At 56.3% G+C, this 12,826-nt stretch overlaps 1 protein-coding gene across 1 annotated transcript; it reads right to left on the reverse strand.

Annotated features, from left to right (window-relative positions):
- Nucleotides 1-3,102: 3,102 nt before the first annotated feature.
- On the reverse strand, nucleotides 3,103-12,292 carry ABHD17A (abhydrolase domain containing 17A, depalmitoylase). The gene is made up of 5 exons (XM_084885484.1): nucleotides 12,043-12,292; nucleotides 7,539-8,079; nucleotides 6,272-6,466; nucleotides 3,672-3,851; nucleotides 3,103-3,584 (listed from the first exon to the last, which is right to left on the reverse strand). Exons 2-5 carry the CDS (start codon nucleotides 7,868-7,870, stop codon nucleotides 3,359-3,361), a joined length of 933 nt encoding a protein of 310 aa, XP_084741610.1. The 5' UTR covers nucleotides 7,871-8,079; nucleotides 12,043-12,292; the 3' UTR covers nucleotides 3,103-3,358.
- Between the last annotated feature and the right edge of the window lie 534 nt (nucleotides 12,293-12,826).

Raw genomic sequence — 12,826 nt, forward strand, 5'->3', positions numbered from 1 at the left:
CCATAAAGATGGCACTTCAGTGGGGAAAGACAGTTTTTTCAGGACAGGTAGGTGGGGCAAATGATTAAAAAAAAAAGCAGTTTGGGTTCCTACCTCACTCTTTCGAAAGAGTAGTTTCTAGAATTAGGCCAAAATTTAAATTATTATTTTTTTTCTTTTTTCCCCCAAAATTTAAATTATTTTAAAAAGAAACCATTACATTTCCAGAAGAAAATATCAAATGTTATATTATCTTGAACTATAGAAGATATTTCTGAGTGTGATACAAAATGTAGCTGCTACATATGAAAAATACTAATAATAACTAATAACTTTAAGTGCCTGGCAAAAATAAATAAATATGGCAGACAAACAAAAAGATCCAATCCAAGTCAAAGACAAATAACAGAAAGGGGAAAAACACTTTAATAGACAATGGGCTAACTGCTTTAATTTTGAAAGAGTGCCTAGAAAAGAATAACACCAACACAACCCAATAGAAAAATGGGCAAAGACTATGAAATACAAACAGCTTTTAAATATAAGCACGTTTATGACAAATATAGGTCTTTCCAGTTTCAAAATGGTAGATATTATCAACATAAAAAACAGATCTGACAAAAGCACTGAGATCCATTGTATAATACTTCCCAGGAAACACATAAAGCCACAATGAAACTATTTTATGCCTACCAGTTCTTCAAGATCAAGCAATGGGGGACACTAGCCCCTTCCTTTGTTGGGAGGGGGACGATTTGGTATGACTGGTTAAGAAATTATTTCCCAGTTAGAGATCTGCACAGAGCCACTTGGCCTAGCACTTCTGCACCAAGGAATTCAGCCGACAGAAATATTCCTACTTGGCTATAAGTATATTCAACCTAGCACTGCTTGTTATAAGACTGGAAATAACCTAAATTTCAACCAACAGGAAATAGGATAAATACACAGTATTAATAAAATATGATAGCCATTAAAACGAATGAGTTCATAAAAAGCACTCTCCAAGTGGGATCACATGGTGAGTGATGTTTTGTACAAACGAATTAGAAGTATGTGCATGGGCTTTCTCTGTTGATACATAAGAAACTGGTTTATCTCTGCCCCAAGGGACTGGACACTAGGCCTTGGAGGTCAGGGATAGGTATGACATGGAGTGTTTCCCTGGGATCTTCCATGCTCTGCATTTTTTACTCTGTGTATCTGAAAACATTTTTGTTCAGTTGTGAGCGGTTGCTTTGAACTTATTACATTATGGGGCCCTGTCTCTCAGTAAACTTACATTCGGAGAGGGTGAAAAGACAACATACTGGGTGACAAGTGAGGCACCAAGGGTCAGTGGGAGGGAGCTCAGGACTGAGGAGTCAGGAGTTGGGTTGCTTTGGGGAAGAAACTGAAGCAACAGACCGTGAGGAAGTCAGATTTGTTAAGAAAGGTTAAGTACGCTGGGGGCATTGACAGAAGACCAGGGCGTATGTCAGACTCAAAGACCAGTCTGTGCAAATGTCCTGGGTATGTTCTCTGCTCTAATGAATACATATCTCATGTTCAGTTTGGCTTCTAAACGTCCCGTATTATCAAAAATAACCCCAAACTCCCAGCTAGAGGGGCTCATGGGGTTTGGGAGGGACGAAGGCACCAGCAGCTTCCCCGCCCACTCCCAGGCCAGCGCACATACTCCATAGACTCAAAGGCTGGACTGCCCCGAGGCCAGCACACCGGAGCTAGCCTGGAGGGACGGTGGAGGAAAGGTTTGGTAGAAAAGGCGTCTCCCGTGACACCGGTGAGTCACCTTCCCTCGGACAGGGACACTCTTTATGCCCCCGGCGGCCCAGTCTAAGCTCTGAGCACCCACGTCTCTCCTTCCCCGTTACAAGCAACCAAAAGTCCTGCGGAGCAAAGAACTACGAGGCCAAACCCGGCGGGCTGCCGGGGAGGGCCACCTGACCCACTAAGTGTCAACACTGAGACCAGCGGAGGCGCCTGGGCGCGATGGGACTGCGCCGGTTCGACCCCGCGGGAGCCCGTTCTGTTCTGCACGTGGAGACGCTGAGACGCATGGGGACCGAGGGGAACCGTCGGGAATGGCGGAAAGGGCAAGGACCGGCCGGGCGGGGTACGAGCCCCCGCCACTTACCGGCGAGGCCGCGGCCTTCTCGACCATCCGCCTCCGGTTCCGGGCGAGCATTACGCCACTTCCGCTCCCGCCCGGACCCCGCAGGGGACGCAGCTCCCGACGGCCGCGCCCCCTCAGCGTAGTCCCCACCCCCCCAAGCTGGAGCACCGCCCCCTCTTAAAGGGCCCTGCCACGCCATGAGCTTCGGACTAGGGCCAGGTGGAAACAAGCAGATCTGGGCGGGGGCAGCCACCCTAAATTCTAAGCTAAGCCTCCGCCAGACCCTGGGGTGGACCACACGTCACTCGTTTCTGAGACTTTCCCAGCTGTAGGGCTTTGTCCTTGGAGGGCGCAGGAGGCAATCAGGGCCTGGTGGTGAGCCCGGCCTCCAGCTGGGGTACTGAGAGACCCGGGATCTCAAGGGCACCCTAGGCAAACACAGCTCAAAGCCCCCAAGGAGTGTAGCAAAAACCCAGCCCCGAGTGGCCCCTTTCCTTGGGAAGACCCCATAAGGCCCTCAGACCTGCCAGTCTGTCCCTGGGCTTCAGCCTCATTTTGCAAAGGAAGTGCCCTGGCCTGGCCCCTCAGAACCTTGGTGAGCTGTCTTGGCACTCTATGCAGCCCGCCCCCAGGACAGGTACAGGAGCCTTGCGATTGCAGTGTCCGTATCTACCAAGGGAGCGATTGTGCAGTGTCCTCATCCATTATGGGAGCGGAAGGGTGCCTCACTGGGGCCCCAGAGCAGGCTGAACCCAGACCTGCTGCGTCTACACACCCTAACCCTCAAGGGTTTTGAAAAGATAGGACGCCCACCACCCTCCCAGATAACATCACCACCAGACAACCGCAAGCTCAAGGGGTGCTGGGTTGGGAACTAAATCCAGCCCCTTCTTCCATGGCAGTGATGGTGGCGTCTGCATTTGTGAAGTCTCCTGGGGTTTGAGGGCGCGCCCCGCACATTTTGAGAACTCGCAGAGCCCTGGGGAGAGCACACATGAGCCATGAAAGGGAAGAAACATTAAAATTTTTAATCTTTAATTTTTCACCTTTTTCCTTTGTTTTGCTTCCAAGAGAAAAGGAAAGCGTGGCTCTGCCCCTTGCATATCGTCCACAGCCCCTAGGCAGGGGCAGTTTCAACCTCATTGCCAGCCAGCTGCCTGGGGGGACTGGGGCTCACGAGGGATACACATGCAGCCCCTGGGGCCGGGGCGCCGCCTTATTGCTGAGGTCTGTTCCTGGCTTGGCTCGGGCGCAGCAGCTCCACTAGGCGCGCTGGCTGGGCAGCTCCTGGGAGATGAAGCGGCGCAGGCGATCCAGGTACTGGCTGTAGAGCTCAATGTCGTTGTGCCCGGCGCCCTCCACCCACAGCGGCTCCACGGCCTTGGGGCAGCGCTCATAGAGCGCCAGCCCGTGCGAGAAGTCGATCACCTCGTCCTCCGTGCCATGGATGATAAGCACCGGCGATGTGATCTTTGACACCTTCTCGATGCTGCAGGGTGGGGCGTGTCAGTCCTCCAAGCCCCGCCCCACCAAGGCCCCACCCCCGCCCAGGTTCCCAGGGCAGCCCAGCGCTCACTTGGGGAAAGCATCAAAGCAGTAGGTCTTCCTGGTGTCTGGGAAGGCAACACGCATGCCCGAGGTGAGCGGGGAGTGCAGCACCACCGCAGCGCACTCGTAGCGGGAGGCCAGGTCCACGGTGGGCACTGTGCCGATGCTCTGCCCATACAGGACGATGCTATCTGGACTGATGCCGTACCTGGCAGTGGCACAGGGTCAGCTGCAACTGCAACACTCCCGTTCCATACCCTCCCTCCTTGGGCAGTCTGTCCCCCATTCTCCTAGGACAGTTCCAGGCAACTAGGCTGGTCCCAGGGACCTTCCCCTGGCCCCCAACAAGGAGGTGCACTTAGTAGGGAGGCAGGGCCCCTGCAGGTATGAAGACAGCTGCCCCCAACCCTCCCCAACCAGGCCTCAGCCCAGGTCACCTGGATCTACCCTCAGTTTCTCCAACAGGATCTACTTCTTCGTGCGTAAGGAGCGCACTTGGTGAGGGCCCCACAAAGGCTGCTGGGAGCAGGGCAGTTCGGGGGCCTCTCCTATTTCTCCAGGTCACCCTGTCAACCCCCAACCCTATACACACTTGACCAGGGCCACATCCAGATTCTGCTTGGAGTTTCCCTGTCCCTGCTATTCTGAATTAGACAGCTCTTTGGGGGAGGGGGCTGTCTTCCTGCCTGCACCCCTTCCCCACCCTCTTTGCTGTGGGGAATTGAGGCAGCTGACCCGTTGTGTCACCCCTTGGTGTTCTCCATGCCCAATTAGGTGCTCAGTACAACAATGGTTTGTAGAATATCCACTGCTGTGGGGAGGTGGTGTGTGCAAACTCCTGGCACCTTCCCTATATGGTGACCAAGTCCTGGGTCACCCTCCTTAGCACCAATTCCCACCTTCAAATCCCAACCCGAGCCCTGTCATGCCTCCCACATGCCTCCCCCAGAATCCCCAGCACAGCTGATCCAGCTCCAACCCATTTCCACCACTCCTATTTGCCTATTCCCAACCACATGGGGACCCACTTGCCACCCTCCCCATGCAGGTGGCCTCCAAGGCTCTCCTTCAACACATCAGACCCCAAACCCAAAGGGACATCCCTGTTCGTGGTAGACAGGGGCCAGGACAGTCTGCATCTCACTTGAGGAACACACCTGCAAAGCCAGATTCTACCTCCCCATCTACAGGGTTATCTCCACCTGTCCCTGGGGTTAACACTACACGTTAACCCCAGCCCACCCCCAGGCATCAAGGATGCTACCTGGTCACACCTCCCCAGTCTGCTCCCAGGTTGCCATGGCCACCACTGTGCTGAGTGATCACCCAACACCAAGCAGGGACCCCAGCAGCCCCTGGCAATCGCCACCTGAATAAACTCAACAGGTGACAAATGGAGTGACTCTTCTCCCCCAGGCCTCCCCAGCCCCAGGCACTGCTTGGGCACAAGCCTCCTACTGTCTCTAGGCTGTTGGAGCTTAGGGACCAAGTCTCTGGAAGTCAATGCTGGTGACAGGATAGGTGGACAATGGACAAAGCTCCTAGCCCTCACCCCACAGCGGAGTTTGATTCTGCCAGCAACCCCCAGTGCAAGCAAGGAGAGAAGGAAGGGTTGAGGCAGTTGAGGGCAGGCATGTATCTGTATCACATCACCAAAGACAGGTCCCTGGTGTCAGGGGACCCTGCTCCCAGGGCCTGCCAAAGGGCCTGCCTGGTCCATCACTATGAGCCCCATCTCCCCAGGGAAGACTGACTTTGGGGCTCGAAGGAGAGGGTCCGGCAGGTCAGCCAGGCAGGGCTGGAGTAGGGTATCCCCCAGCAGTGGATAGGGCTCCACCTCCAGGAAGGCCAGGGTTACCCTCCTTCTGGAGCAGTGCTGGGCTCAGGGCAGCACTGAGACAGAGTAAATGTGCTTCATGAGTGAGTATTAGGGTGGGAGGGGCCTGCCCAGGATCCAGATGACCAGGATGGTGGCGGTCCAGAGAAGAAATGGCTCTGAGTCAAGTATGTGGATATGTCCTCTGCTCACTGACCTCCCACCAGCCATCAGTTCTAGGCACCAAGCTATCCAACAGAACCCTCTAAGCCTAGAGGAGCCCCACCCCTACCCACTGACCCAGGATGAGGCCAAGTTCCACGACTATAAGTACCTCAGGCCTTTCCCCCAGAATCCCAATGCAGCCCAGCCCAGCCCTGAACCCCATGTGCTCCCTTTGCCTTGGGGCTCCCACAATTCGTTCACACAGCCCTCACATGCTTCCACTGGGCCCAAGGCCCTTCACTTAACATTTCTTTCTGAGGGAACCTCCACTCCGCTGGAGACAGCCCCAGCCCATCCCTGCCCCTGCCCAGGGAGTTCTGAAGATGCTGACATGCCTGCCTGCACACCAAGCCTATCTGTTACCATGCTGAAGGGATAGGGTCAGGCCTCATCATCTGGACCACTTGGCCACTGACAGTTCTCCTCTCCAGCAAGGCCACCCACAAGGAACCTCGTAGTACTTAGGTTCCCCTCAGGGAGGTAGGCCTAAGTCCCTAGTGGGCACCTTCCACCCCTCCCTGCTGCCCAGTTTCTGGTCCCCTCCAAGGGGACAGCTTAGGTTGACCAAGTCCCCGCACACAGCTCACCGGGTACGCAAGGCCTGCCAGGCAGCATCGATGTCAGCATAGAGGTTCTTCTCTGAGGGCCTGCCCGAGCTAACGCCGTAGCCCGAGTAGTCATAGGAGAAGATATTACAGTTGATGCGTGTGCCCAGGCCAATGTAGAAGCTGCTCATCTGGCCCAGGTCCACAGCATTGCCATGTGAGAAAAGGACTGTGTACCTAGTGGGGTGGGATAAAGACATGGTCAGAGGGCAAGAGAAAGAGGGGTCTACTCACACCTCAACCAGGAAGTGACAGCAATGCTGGGGGGAGGAGGGGGAGGAGGATAGGCGGCCTGTGCCACAAAATAGCCTAGCTCCTCCTGCCTGTGTGATCTGTCACATTGAACACAGGATGGGCCCAGCCGCCTCTCCTTGAGTCCATTCCTTTTGAGACTTCATCGACAGGGCTCTCCCCTCGCTTCCTGACAGTTGGCCCATCCCCTGCCCCTCAAGTGAATAAAGCCAACCCCTGATCACAGTGGTTTGGTCTCCTTCTCCCGCAGAAAATGACCACGGCACTCATTTCAGCACTTGTGTCCCATGACAAGCCTGCCAAGCTGCCGCTAACAGGGCCTGCCGAGGTCCTGCCAAGAGCAGGGAATGAGGTGACTCCTCGCCAACAGATCCTCAAGGTCCCCTTCCTCCAGCACTATGGGTCCCAGCTCCCACTCCCACCAGCCCTGCCTGGCCCAGAGAAAATGTAAGAACTCTCCCTCTGAACTTAGACCTGAACTCAAAACCTGCCTGGTGTGAGGCAGAAGCACCTGGAAAACCTGCTCTGCCCCACCCCTCAGGCTCAGGAAAGAGCTCTGCTCGCAGGTCCTGAGGTGCCTGTTAACGGGAAGGCAGACTGAGCCTGAGCCACCAGCAGCCTCAAGTACCAAGACTTCACTGGGCCCCGAGCGCCTGAGAGACCCTGCTCCTTGTGGAGTGATGATGTTCCACAGCCACGTGAAGCCACTTCCCTCAGCCTCAGGGTCCTCATCTGTAAGATGGGAAAATGGAAGGGCACCTGGCAGTAGAGCTTAAGGGAGCTGAACAGTGGCCGTGAGCAGAGTGAGGCACACCCTTGGCAGCTCTGGTCTGACACACCTTGGCAAGAAGCACCCGCAGGCACCCACAACCCCTGGTGGGCTTTCATCCCATTTTGGCATTCCAGGAACCATGAGGATGAGCATGGACTCTGCCCAGGTCCCGCCCCTCCATCCTTCCTGGCTCTGGGCCTGTCTGGCCCGGTCCTAACGGCTCACCTGGCTCCGGGCACACAGCGCACATACATGCAGGCAACGCGGTTGCCCCGGCTGCTCTTGGTCAGGAAGACCTCAATAGTGTCCAGCTCTCGCTGGCTGTACTGGAAATCAGAGCGCTCCATCAGGTGGAGCTTCCAACGTCTGGGGGTGCCCGTGGAGGCCCGCAGGGTCCCCAAGGCGGTGGCCCCAGCCCCACCATGCCTGGGCTCGGGCTCAGGCACCAGCGAGTAGGTGGGCTCCGGCGGCAGGAAGGCGAGCTTGGCGGCAATGCGGCCAGGGCAGGGCGGGCAACAGAAGAGGCAGCAGAGCTCAGTCACCGACAGGCCGTTCATGGCGGGCACCGGGCCCCAGGACAGGCCTCGCTCAGCAGCAGAGGGGTAGGGTTGCTCCGAGATGCGGGTGGGAGAGGGGGAGGGCAACCCCCAGCCACTGCCCCAGACAAAAGCCCTGTTAGGAGGCAGCAGCCCAGCCCCATCTCGGTCCAAGCCGAGCCCTCGGGAGCCTTGCAGCCTCACGTCTCCATGTCCTGCACAGGAAAGCCCTGCAAAGAACAGCAACATGTGAGTTTCCCCAGGGCACAACCAGAGTCGGGGACCCAATCTCACATGGCCTGAGCCTCTTGGCCTTCCCCAAAGCCCAGTCCACTCTCTCCTGATCAAGACTGCTCCACCCTCTGCCCCACGGACCTGCAAGCCCAGCTTACCACTCTCAGGGGACCATGCACCTCCCAAGTGTCCTCTGTGGGACCCAAAACTGACCTGGCCTGCCTACTACCACCCTTCCTCAGCTTGCAGTCACCAAATCTTGCCATGTCAGCCCAGCCACAACCTGATGGTTGTGCTGGGCAAGCAAACCCCCCTGGCCACTCCAGCTCTCCTCCTCCAGTTCTGGGCCGAGGGAAACCGTCACCACCACCACCACCACCCCCCATGTTTCTGTCCACAGGGCTGGCCCAGACAGCCGCCCCACCCCCACCACACACACACAGAGCAGCTGAAGCAAGAACAGACTTCAGACAGGGACCTAACAGCTCCCCGATAGGGGCGCTGATAGGGGCTGGGCCCGCCTGAGGACATGAGACAGAGGAGCCCAGGCAGAGGAAACACAACAAAGGCTCTGGGAACAAAAGCAGGATACATCTCAGGCTAAGAGCTGAACAATGGCTCTCCGCTGTGCTGGGGCCAAGCCCAGGGGCCAGGCTGTGGAGGGGGTGCGAGGTCAGGGGAGCTGAAGCTCCTTCTCCAGCTCTGCCAACTTCAGGGTCTGGGACCTTGAGCAAGCCACTCATCCTCCCAGAGCCTCAATTTCCTTATCCATCAACTAAGACACCCCTCACATCACAGGAATAGTAAATGGCATGAGGGGTTTGGTAGTGGGCAGGGGACATGGCTCAGAGTAGAAGCTCAAATGTTCTTCCTTTTGACAGAGAACCATCAACAGGGTTCCCAGTCTACAGTTAAAGTAGACTACAGTTAAACTGCTAGAAAAACTACAATCACATACAGAGAGCTGTGAAAGGAGAGAGTAGGTAAAAAACAGGTTTGAGAAAACCTGACCACTTATTACACTTTCCCTACAGACCGAGGGAGGGAGACACGCTGCTCAGCTTTAGCATCAGAGGACCTTGACACGTTGTTTTGAGGCCACAGCATTTGAAAAACATTTGGGCCAGGGACACTCAAATTCAGAGTAGGTCAGCGAAGTCTGAGGTCCAGAACACACCCACTCCCTCCAGACCTGTGACCTGCGACTAAGGGCTAGAGAGAGCCACATCCTTCTGTGGGCACAGAGGGGAGTGGGAGAACTGCAAAAGCCAAGGGGAGGACATGGACAGCTTCCAGGAGTCCCTAACTTCCAGGCAGATGCACACCTTATGTGCAAGTATTTTTCAGAAGAGAGGGTCTATCAACTGGTTTCAGATGGAAACACTTGCCAATGTCTGGAGACATTTTTGGTTGTAGGAACTGGGGAAGGGAGCTCCTGGCATTAAGAGGGTGGAAGCCAAGGATGCTGCTTAACACCCCACAGTGTACGCCCCAAGAAAGAATTATGTGTCCCCAAATTTCAACCAACATATTCTCAAAGAGGTCCAGGCCCCAACAGGTGGTGGTCCACTGCTGCAAGCAGGGAGTAAAAGGTCTGAAGTTTAGGTGGCTCTGTGAAAGCTAGGGTTTAAAAAAAAAAAAGACAAACAGCCAGTACTGGTTTGGCTCAGTGGATAGAGCATCGGCCTGTGGACTGAAAGGTCCCGGGTTTGATTCCGGGCAAGGGCATGTACCTTGGTTGTGGGCACGTACCTTGGTTGTGGGCACATCCCCAGTAGGGGTGTGCAAGAGGCAGCTGATCGATGATTCTCTCTCATCGATGTTTCTAACTCTCTCTTTCTCTTCCTCTCTGTGAAAAATCAATAAAATATATTTAAAAGAAAAAAAAAAGACAAACAAACATGTTTTTGTTTATTTCCAAGAGAGGAAGAGGCAGAAACATCGATTGGAGAGAAACATTAATCAGCTGCTTTCTGCACACCCTCTACTGGGGATCAAGCTGCAACCCAGGCCTATGTCCTTAATGGAAATTGAACCAGTGACCTCTTCATACATGGGCCGACACTCAACCACTGAGCCATACCGGCTGGCCATGAAAGCTGGTTTTGGAGGAAGATCTAGTTGATACCCAGAGTGGCAGGTAGGTGGTCCCCCACAACCCTGAGGATAGAGTAGACCAAGGTGGCCAAGCACACTGACCAAACCAGGAACCTGGATGTGGTCCTTGACTCCTCCCTGTTGGCTCTTTCTCTCTTTAACTGTCACTGGTCCCCTCCTCTGTCATCAGCTGGACTTCAGCAGTCTCCTTCCTTGCTGGTGCCCCCTGGCTACCATCACAGCACTCCAGGCCATTCTCCCCACCCCCAGCAGCTGAAAGATCTTTTCACAACACAAATCTGATCACACCACCTCTCTATTTTCAGAGTAGAGATAAAATCCCTCATCACAGCCTGCCAGGTTGGCAGTTGGCTGGAGGGACCGCTCCAGCCTCACTCATCTGGTGCCCCTCATTCTCCTCAGACGAGCCACATTGCCCTCTCATGCCTCAGAGGCAGAGCCCATGCAGCTTCCTTCCTGGGGACCCCCTCCCAATCTCATTTGATGGCCCTTGCTCTTGTCCTTTCCACCATTCAGATCTCACTTCAGTGCCCTCAAAGAGGCCCAGACCTGGTCAGGTACCCCCACCCCACGTCCACCATGCTCTCACGGTTCCCAGTTCCAACCAGAGAAAAACTCCATGAGGGTAGGACCACTATCTGTTTTTGCTCAATAAACAATGGCTGAACGAATGGGCAAATGACAAGGGGAAAAGAGGAAATGGGAAAGCTACAGAGTTTGCCAGATTTGACAGGGAACAGGGACAGTCTCAGGACATACACAGCTGGGACCTCCTGCACATCATATATGAGTATCACTGAGTAGTGCCCCAAGAGCCAGGCTGCAGACTGGGCAGTGCACGTTCAGGTGCCTCTATCACCGGGCACACACCCCTGGGACCCAAAGCTCCAGGGATTTCACTCACAAGCAGATGCTGCCAGGTCCCATGCAGGCTGGAGGTGTTAAGAGGACCAAGGAGGAACCAGAGCACTTGCAATACTCTAGGACGACCTAAATACTAACTACTAACGGCGGTGACGGCACCTCACCCAGCCAGTCAGGGGAGGAAAGATGCCTGGAAGGTGCAGTCTGGTCGGTGGAGACAGTGACCAAATGACAGGGGACAGGGCAGAGGGAAGAGCATGGGCAAACCCCAGTGGTTGGCCGAGCCTTCCAGGAACCGCAGGTCCTGGCTAGAGGAGACACTGGGAGGAAGAGGCGACCAGAGGGGCCCCGGAGAAGGCCCGGGTCAGGCTGCGCCCGTGAGCTCTGCTGCAGATACCGGACTTCATTCTGTGGGAAACAGGGAGCCCCGGAGGAATCCTGGGCCGGGGTTAGAGACCGTGGATGTTCCCTGAAATGGAGCGGAGGCCGGGAAGCCTGCGAAGGGGCAGAGGCGTCTGGGAGACGCTTAGGAAGCAGGGCTTGGCTACGGGCCCGCCGCCCCGGGTGCTGGGCTGCAGGGCCGGTTCCGGGGCAGGGGCAGAGTCCGCGGCTCGGGCAGCGCGCTCCCGGAAGGCGGAGGCCGCAGCCCAGGGGGGGTGGGCGTTTACCTCCACGCCGGAGGGCAGAATGGAAGGGGGGGGGAGCGGGGGCCGCGTCATAGGAGGGTGGGTGTCCACCCCCCGTCGGAAGGCTGAGTGGAGGGGGGACAGGGCTCTGCCAAAGTGAGGACGCGGGCCCGCGGCCCTCGCCCCTGGCGTGGGGTCCCTGTGGGAACACTGAGGCTACCCCGGGAGTACGGGGCTTCGGGGGAGTCTGACCAGGCTGCCCCAGCCTCGCGGCCGGGCCCGGCTGCCCAAACGGCCAGAGCGGCACCGCGGCCGCCCCACGCCGCCATGCCGCCCCCGTGAGGCACTCACCGCCGCGGCCCGCGCACCCCGGTCCCGGGGCCACACTCCATGGCTCCTGGCCGCCCTCCTGTGCGCCCGTCGGTCGCTCGGCGCCGCGGCTCGGCCTCCTACTCCTGCACCGCCGCCGCCGCCGCTCCCCCGCGGGCGGAAGTCAGCCTCGCTCCCGCTGCCTTCCCGGAAGTGACGCGCAGGCAAGAGGCCAGCCCGGAGGCCCCAGGGGCCGGAGCGTGGACCTGGACACCGGGCGCCGGCACCACCGGACGTGGGGGCGGGGCTAAGCGGAGGGGGCGGGGCCTAGCCGTGGTTGCCGGGGATGTCTCGATGGGGGGCGGGGCTGTGGGGGCGGAACCGACACGGGTGGGCTAGGCCTGGGTTCCAGGTTTCAGCATTACTTTTCAGGAGCCGAGTCTCCTCATAGTTCATACGTTCTTTTTTTTTTTTTTTTTTTTTTTTGATTTTTTACAGAGAGGAAGGGAGAGGGATAGAGAGTTAGAAACATTGATGAGAGAGAATCATCGATTAGCTGCCTCCTGCACACCCCCCACTGGAGATGTGCCCGCAACCAAGGTACATGCCCTTGACCGGAATCGAACCTGGGACCTTTCAGTCCACAGGCCGACGCTCTATCCACTAAGCCGAACCGGTTTTGGCAGTTCATACGTTCTTTTCCTCATTCCAGGATAAGGACCAAGGTGAGAAGAGTGAGGCAAGGTGCCAGTGCAGGGTCGGAGCCTGCCTTTATTTAAAATCAGGATATTTTCCAAAACCGGATTGGCCCGATCGAGGGTACGTA

This window comes from Pipistrellus hanaki (genome assembly GCF_964339955.1).
Source record: "Pipistrellus hanaki genome assembly, chromosome: 5".
NCBI classification, from domain to species: domain Eukaryota; kingdom Metazoa; phylum Chordata; class Mammalia; order Chiroptera; family Vespertilionidae; genus Pipistrellus; species Pipistrellus hanaki.

Bases quoted from the DNA above. Each gene is read 5' to 3' on its own strand.
- ABHD17A (XM_084885484.1), bottom strand. From the start codon at position 7,870: ATGAACGGCCTGTCGGTGACTGAGCTCTGCTGCCTCTTCTGTTGCCCG. The intron at 6,467-7,538 runs GTGAGCCGTTAG...CCACCCCACTAG, and splicing joins CGCTGTGTGCCCGGAGCCAG to GTACACAGTCCTTTTCTCAC. The intron at 3,585-3,671 runs GTGAGCGCTGGG...CCCACCCTGCAG, and splicing joins TGCTTTGATGCTTTCCCCAA to CATCGAGAAGGTGTCAAAGA.